This window comes from Piliocolobus tephrosceles, unplaced genomic scaffold (genome assembly GCF_002776525.5).
Source record: "Piliocolobus tephrosceles isolate RC106 unplaced genomic scaffold, ASM277652v3 unscaffolded_19, whole genome shotgun sequence".
In the NCBI taxonomy this organism is placed as follows: Eukaryota; Metazoa; Chordata; class Mammalia; order Primates; family Cercopithecidae; genus Piliocolobus; species Piliocolobus tephrosceles.
In genome coordinates, this window is record NW_022300975.1 from 3,005,205 (window position 1) to 3,013,621 (window position 8,417).

Here is an 8,417-nt window from a genome sequence, read left to right on the forward strand (position 1 = left end):
CAATCTATCCATCTGACAAAAGTCTAGTATCCAGAATCTACAAGGAGCTTAGACAAATTTCAGGAAAAAAAAACATCGAAAAGTGGGCAAAGGATATGAACCGACACTTCTCAAAAGAAGACATGTATGTGGCCAAAAAACATGAAAAAAAGCTCGTCACCACTGTTCATTAGAGCAATGCAAATCAAAACCACAATGAGATACCATCTCATGCCAGTTAGAGTAGTGATCAAAAAAGTCTGGAAACAACAGATGCTAGAGAGGATGTGGCGAATAGGAACACTTTTACACTGTTGGTGGGAGTGTGGGAGTGTAAATTAGTTCAACCATTGTGGAAGACAGTGTGGCAGTTCCTCAAGGATCTAGAACCAGAAATACCATTTGACCCAGCAGTCCCATTACTGGGTATATACCCAAAGGATTATAAGTCATTTTACTATAAAGACACATGCACATATATGTTTATTGCAACACTATTTACAATAGCAAAGACTTGGAACTAACCCAAATCTGCATCAATGATAGACTGGATAAAGAAAATAGACACTGTGGAATACCATGCAGCCATAAAAAAGAATGAGTTCCTGTCCTTTGCAGGGACGTGGATGAAGCTGGGAACCATCATTCTCAGCAAACTAACACAGGAACAGAAAGCCAAACACCGCATGTTCTCACTCATAAGTGAGAGTTGAACAGTGATAACACATGGACACAGGGAGGGGAACATCACACAGGAGGCCTGTTGGGGGATGGGGAGGGAGAGCAGTAGGACAAATACCTAATGCATGCAGGGCTTAAAACCTAGGTGACAGGTTGATGGGTGCAGAAACCACCATGGCACATGCATAGCTATGTAACAAACGTGCACATTCAGCACATGTGTCCCAGAACTTAAAGTAAAATAAAATAAAATAAAAAACTATTACTTTGTAGTAAACTGAAATATTTTTAATATATTTTGTAGGAAATTAAAATGTTGATGTAGATTTCAGATTTGCACACTAATTCAGATCAGTCTAATAGTAATAGATGATATTTTAAAATACATGAACTCCAATAATTATTATAAACTTCCTTTATTAAGAAAGAGACTCAAAAGGCTTCATGAAGATGAGGGCCCCATTTTCATTTCCAAGGGACAAACTAATCTTTGATATATGATATTTGAGTTCAGAATTGCTTTTGGCAAACGGAATTGCAACTGCTTAAACAAATAGTTCTTTTCTAGTAATTAGAATTTTTTTTTTTTCATTTTGATGGGTAGTCATAAATATTAACCACCAGCAGTGCAGGAATAATTTGTATTTAAATTGTCAGACATCACTCTGTGAACATGTAAAATAATTTACATTTATTTAGAACCTTTTATCCTAAAGTGCTCTACACATATTTCTTTATAATCTGATTGGAAGCTATAAATAGGACTCTCCCACCTGAATTAGGGCAGGAACCAAAGTAATTAAAGGTTACAACTTCACAAGAAGTAGGGGAAAGAAGGAAATGTAGTATTTTTTACATTATTTCTGTGTGCTCTATGCCTGTAGGATTGGAGAATCCATGTTGACCAAATGCACCAGCACAAAAGTGGAATTGAATCTGCTCTAAAGGAGACCAAGGTATATGAATTACTTTAGGTGAATAAATGTACATTTACTCATCTGTGGAACACCTGTTATAAGATAACATGAAAGAAGAAAAAGACACAATTTTTGTCTTTAAGGAGCTTACTAATTGCATGTACCGTATTACATTTCAACTGACCTTACATTTAAGCCAACTGAAGAAAGCTAACTTACATGTTAGTAAAAGCTATATATGTATATATATAAGATATATATGTATAATATATAGATAATACATATATTAGAAACATTTCATCATTCTTTCCTCTCTGAATCTTAAGGGAGGAGAGAACACCAGGCCAGAAATGTCTAGAACTTACAGCCTCCGCAGGCTCGTTGCCCTGCCAGAAATAGGGACTTTGGAGAATGTCACAAAGAAGCAAAGCTAGACTGAGAAGTTATGTGTCCCAGGCTAGAGCTATAGGCTTAGGGATCTATTTCCAACTGGAATATTTCAGTCACCTTTGAATTGTGCTATAGGAAACTCATGTTATTCCCTTACCTACTTTGATTGTGAACGTTATATAATGCTAATTATAGTCACATAAATTTTATAGCATGTATAATGACAAATGAATTGACTAACACTTCCAGGTGCATTTTTATTCTAAAATTCTTCTAAGTGTGATTAAAATATTTCTCATCACAGACATTTTATGCTATTGAAAATTTCAAGGTGTCTTCTTTTGCACATGTAGTTGATTTGTAGAATGGATTGAGATTTAACCCATTTTTAACTATTTTTGAAAAAATATGTTTGTGAGTTCTTCTGTCTGCAAATTCCATGGAATTTCTAGGGATTTTTGGACAAACTCCATAATGAAATTACTAGGACTTTGGAAAAGATCGGCAGCCGAGAAAAGTACATCAACAATCAGCTTGAGAATTTGGTTCAAGAATATCGTGCAGCTCAAGCCCAGCTGAGTGAGGTAATTTAAGAATTATTTCCAGGGATTTATTCAAGTTAACCCTAAACCCTAAACTTGACACAATACTGTTCATTTGAGAATCATGAAATGCTTTTCCTAAACAGCAAAACATCAATTTTCTGCCCACTTTAGGAAGCCAAGAGAGCCAAGTGAACTTATTTCCATTTTACATGTAATAGAAATTGTTTTCTCCTAGAAGCCTTTAAATGCACGTCTTCATTTGATTTACGTGAATGAAGGCATATGCTGTTGGGGGAACATAGCTTAAAACAGGAACAGAGTATCAGGACACCTGGTTTTGTTTCTAAGTCTGTTGTTAATTTACCATTGGCATAGGAGGAAGAATAGTATGCATTTACATGTGTCAAAGGAAAAAGACAGTCCTTGCCATTAGGCTTACAGCCACATAATAAGGAATGTGAAAGCAAGACAGATTCAGAGACAAGCCGTTTAATTAATAAAATGAGACAAATTTTTCATTCTTTCAAACTTTTAGAATTTTAACCAAAAAATAAAATCACTAGACTTTGAAAGCACCAGTTCTTTGTCCCAGCAGTAGGGATCTAAAAGCTTTCCTTTGGGATTTATGCCCCCTGTTTTCTGATGTTAAAGAAGACTAGTAAGGACACTTGTAAACATCAGTCGAAGGCATATTTTTTGTCTTTAGCAGACAAAGTTGAGAAAGAGAAAAAAGTAGAAATAAACTTGAGATATCTCTATACTTTCAGAAGTTCTCAAAGACCAAATAGAAATCTATACTTTTCGATTATATTATTTATTTAATATATTCCCTCATATACACAATTACTTACGAATATTTTAACTATCAAAATAATGTAAAACACTCTGATTGAAGCCACCATGTATTTGTCTAATATTAATATTATATAGTTGATTGTTAGTTTCTAACATACTCCAATTGATTGTACTGTCTTACTGAATGTTAATCCTTATTAATTGCTGAGCTTCGTGCTCTACTTTGATTGATTTTTTGCTTTAGAACTGATTTTCTCTGCATAGCATGCAAATTAGATTGACCAAGAGCCGCTCTCCTAAACTGTTTAGGAATGACCAAGGACAGTTTTTATTGTGAACCATGCCCATCGAGGTACACAGTCAGTTTATGAAGGTTAAGGGAGTTCATCATTTTGTAGTGCTTTAGTTAAATACATGGTGCCTATTAGGGACATAAAACGGCTACAGTTAAATGTCACTTTCACAAATGTATTCACAAACAAGGGGCGGGGGTTGTCATAAAATGACATGCAGAAATTGCAGACACAAAGAGGTCAGTCGTATTTAATCTTCTGCTGCTTTGTATTTGCCATTAAACAAAATGTTTTTCCTTTCAGGCAAAGGAGCGATACCAGCAGGGAAACGGAGGAGTAACGGAAAGAACCAGACTCCTCTCTGAGGTACACACCAATGCTTTTGCCCTGCTTCTCACCTGTCAGCTGGGCCCCAGCCATTGAGAGCCTACAGATGGTTTAACAATGCTAATTTCAGTTGCTTTCTGTGCCTTTAAATCATTTTCTTTAGGAAATCCCTAATTTTCCTATCACTGAATCAATAATTGATACATTTCTTGTTTCCACAAGATGCCTGAAGTTTCTGTATTAAATTCAACAAAAAACCTGCTCATAATATTAGCACACTTACAATTTTCCTCAACATTTTTACATAATAATTATTATTAACATGGAGATGAATAGGTAAAGCACTGACTTAAGGAATCTATAACAAATTTTAACGTTAGTCTGTAAGATATAAGGTTTATTTTAGTGACTGTTATTGATAACTTGTGTGTGATCCTGAGTGTATTTCTCTGTCCACAATTGGGAGTGGCTTATAACCTCCTCCTTTAGGATATTTGCATAAAAATAAATAGTTGCATTTATTTTTATGATCTTGCAAGAGAGGCAGGACCTGATATATATTCCCATTTTTCAATGAAGAGCCAAAGGAGGAAAAAACCTTGGAAAAAGGCCAGTAGTTTATTTGGGACTAAAATCCAAGATGATCTTTGGTTACAATCCAGTATAATTGGAACAAACTTTACTGTTTTGACAGGAAAGAATTAAGCCTTTTTTATAGAAATTATTTGAGGAATCAAGTTATTTTAAAACACTAAAAATATTACATTAGAAATATTTAGACTCTAATCCTGTGGTGCTTCTAAGCAAATAAAACGGTATGTAGAAGTGAAGTGTTCACTGATGTTAGGTAAATTAACACTTGAAGGGAGTCCAGGGAACCATTTACTTCTTTTGGAGTAGATAGTTGTCCCCAGTTGTAACGTTTCAAGTGCCTGAAAAAATTAATTTGCTTTACTTGGATGAGCACTTTATTCCCAGGGAAGGTTTTACTCACCAGTATGATAAAAATAAAGCCTACTAAGTCACAATAATTATAGCTTAGTTGTAGATCCTGTAAAATGTTTCAATTTCTTAAAGATGGTATTTTCTACTTATATTAATGCTGGTTTGGAATTTTGCTAATAATAGAGGCTATAGTAGTATAATCGCCAAATAGAGTTCAGATAGGAACAAGTGTGACAGCAAAGTATGCATCCTGGAGTTTGGAGTTCATGATTTGGATAAAGCAATAAGAATATTCTTATACATAGCCATATGATATAAACATTTATTTACTTTTTTTTTTTTTGAGGCAGAGTCTCGCTCCGTCGCCCGGGCTGGAGTGCAGTGGTGCGATCTCTGCTCACTGCAAGCTCCGCCTCCCGGGTTCATGCCATTTTCTTGCCTCAGCCGCCCCAGTAGCTGGGACTACAGGCGCCCGCCACGGCGCCCGGCTACTTTTTTGTATTTTTAGTAGAGACGGGGTTTCACCGTGTTAGCCAGGATGGTCTTGATTTCCTGACCTTGTGATCCGCCCGTCTCGGCCTCCCAAAGTGCTGGGATTACAGGCGTGAGCCACCGCACCCGGCCAATATAAACATTTTTTAGTGTCTATAGAGGAAAAAGTGACATAATGTCTTATAGAACTATAATATTAAGAACGATATCCAGAAAACCTTTAGAAATCTAAAATCTCTTTAGGATGTTTATACTATTTTAATTAATAACCAATTGTTAGAGAATTTCAAAGTATATGCGATGAGATAATTGCGAGGTTTGAGTGTCTAGTGACTAAAACAACTTTGATTGTGTTTAGTATATTGCAACATGAGAAAACGGACGTGGCGGCCATTTGGTGAAGTTTATCATTAGGAGCATTCTGAAAAACTGAAAAGCTTTGTGTATCTGCATACGTTATCTTATTTGAATTATGTCCAAAATATTCCTTATGTCTGTATTTTTCTATATGTGTGGCTAATATCTAAATTACAGTTTCTTAATACATAATTCAAAAATTTTGAAAGTTTATTAAAATGTAATGCTTATGAAAACTTGTTTTCATGAAAGGTTATGGAAGAATTAGAAAAGGTAAAACAAGAAATGGAAGAAAAGGGCAGCAGCATGACCGATGGTGGTAAGTACATGCTCATTTTAGGGAAAAAACTGAGCAAGAGAAAAATAGCTCTTCAAGAAACCTACTTAACAAAATAGTATTAATATATAAAACAAATCATTTGTTGCTTGTTTGAAGAGAGATTCATTGTGCAAAAATGTGTGATAATCAGCATACTGTTTGTCTTACAAATCAGCTGAGAAGGGTAGGCTTTTTTACTATAATTTAGAGGTTTTAAAAATTCAAACTGTTGGTTCAAAGAGTGGGAAGTATTTAAATATGTACTTTGTTATGCCAATTTAAAAAATAATATTGTGTTCTGTTTTCATCAAATGAGCTTCACTTTTTCTATTTTATGTACAAAAGGGCACTAAGTATATGCCCAAATGACACTAAGGCAGTGATGTGATAACCCTTAATTTATTTTCCCTCCTCCCCAGTAGAACTGACTGGGCAGGGGTCAAATAGAGAAGAATTAATCATCCTCTGGTAATCATCCTCCATTGTGAGCGGGTTACTTTGATATGGGCCAGTAGTGATTGCTGAAGGCTTTTCTATGCCCTAGAAAAATTTTCTAGAGTTCTATTGATATATACCGAATGATCTTGCAAAAGGGAATGTTTAGGATTTTTTTTTTTTTTTTGCAATATGTTTTAAGTGGGCCCATTATCTACATCTCAAAGATAATTCTCTCTTCCCCTTTTCCCCCTTTGTATTTCCTTTTCCTACAGACAAATATACTAGCTCATAAAATCATCTTGAACACATCCTTAAACACCTGTTTAGCAGCTCTTCCCCTAGAAAAGGAAGAAAGTTTAGTCTCAGTACATCAAATACTACATCATTTTTCATCCTAAAAAATCTCAGGTGCTTAAAATGCCACAGCAAAACTGTGTGAATGTCAGTAAGTTTTTGGCTATGTTTTTAACCCTATTTTTGGCTTAAGACAAAGTGAGGAAAATGTCATACAATTCTGTAATACACTGATACTCCAAATGAACATTTTCATTTCATGTTATTTTCATTCTGCAGCTCCTTTGGTGAAGATTAAACAGAGCTTAACAAAACTGAAGCAAGAAACTGTAGAGATGGACATTAGAATTGGCATTGTGGAACACACACTACTCCAATCAAAGCTGAAGGAGAAGTCCAACATGACTAGGAACATGCATGCCACAGTTATTCCAGAACCAGCAACAGGCTTTTATTAAAACGTACTGGTTTTCATGTTTCTGATTGGTTGGGTTTTTTATATCAGACTATATTTCATGTTGCATAGATTTCAAAACATAATTTTATGTTCAATAGGTTTTTTTTTTACATGTACATACTCACATATTATATCATGGTGATTATGATGGTTAAAGCCTTTACACTGAATGTAATGTTTAATAAAGTAATTACAAATTCTCACTTTCTAAGGAGCTTTTACTAATCATTACCTATGTTAAAGCTCCCACCTGGTGGCTTATTTTTCTTAGCATTCCTTGTATAAGCCAAGGTATATGACCTATGTTTTCTGTAGATGCTGTGCTGCTGCTGTCACAACATGGACTGCTGACACAGTCCTTTGCATCGCTCCACCTCTGCAGTGGTCATAAGTGCTTTGTGCCCAGAGGCCACTAAAGATGGGTAGACAGGATTCTTTCCAAGAACCCAAACTACCTTTGCCTCAGCTTTATGGCTACCTAAAATTGCCACTTTTTTTAGGTTAAAAAAACTTCAGTATCCTCATTAACATTTGAAGTTTATTTCTTATGAATATTTCATGGCTAAAATGATTTTATAGGGAATCTGTCTTCTAGGATCTAAGGCCACTAAATAAAAGGATAAATGAATGATGATAAGTCAGTTTTGTTTGACTCTGGTCTTAGAATGAAGAGAAGGTGCATATGCATGTCTCAATTTCTGCTTTTTTCTGTGGTATCAGCTATACTAGGGAACCATTTTGTAGAAGAAGGAATGACGACAGGTCGCATGAAGATCAGCCTCTAGTACTGATGATCTTTACTTATGCATCTTCCTGAGCAACTTTCTAGACTAGGATTTCTAAATTGGTGAAAAAAGCAGCATGAGTGCCAGACAGCACTGGGGAAAACTGGCCAGGGGAACGCAAAGCAGGAGACAGCCTGCATTATTTTTTTAAAATAATTTTCAAAAGCAGTGGTAGTAAAATTTGATAAGAATGCTTTATGTTTAGGACAACAAAAATAATTTTAAAAAGTTATTTTTTACCCTAATACTTTTCTCCACTGAATATTATTATTTTTCTCTTAGCTTTCACTTTCTAGATGTATCCTGCAACATGCTCACATACACGGATCTTTCCCTTTCCTTACTAGACCTCTCTCTTTAGTTTAAGAAAAGTTTAGATAGGGGAAAGTTAGTGTATATAAAC

At 35.2% G+C, this 8,417-nt stretch overlaps 1 protein-coding gene across 1 annotated transcript in view; it reads left to right on the forward strand.

Moving 5' to 3' along the window:
* Positions 1-7,255, forward strand: part of LOC113225238 (intraflagellar transport protein 57 homolog) — a 68,400-nt gene extending 61,145 nt beyond the window's left edge. Inside the window, exons 7-11 of the mRNA XM_026456747.1 lie at positions 1,545-1,616; positions 2,420-2,551; positions 3,904-3,966; positions 5,974-6,040; positions 7,052-7,255. Coding sequence (XP_026312532.1) covers positions 1,545-1,616; positions 2,420-2,551; positions 3,904-3,966; positions 5,974-6,040; positions 7,052-7,230 — 513 coding nt within the window. The 3' untranslated portion in view covers positions 7,231-7,255. The remainder of the gene's footprint in view (positions 1-1,544; positions 1,617-2,419; positions 2,552-3,903; positions 3,967-5,973; positions 6,041-7,051) is intronic.
* Positions 7,256-8,417: the final 1,162 nt, after the last annotated feature.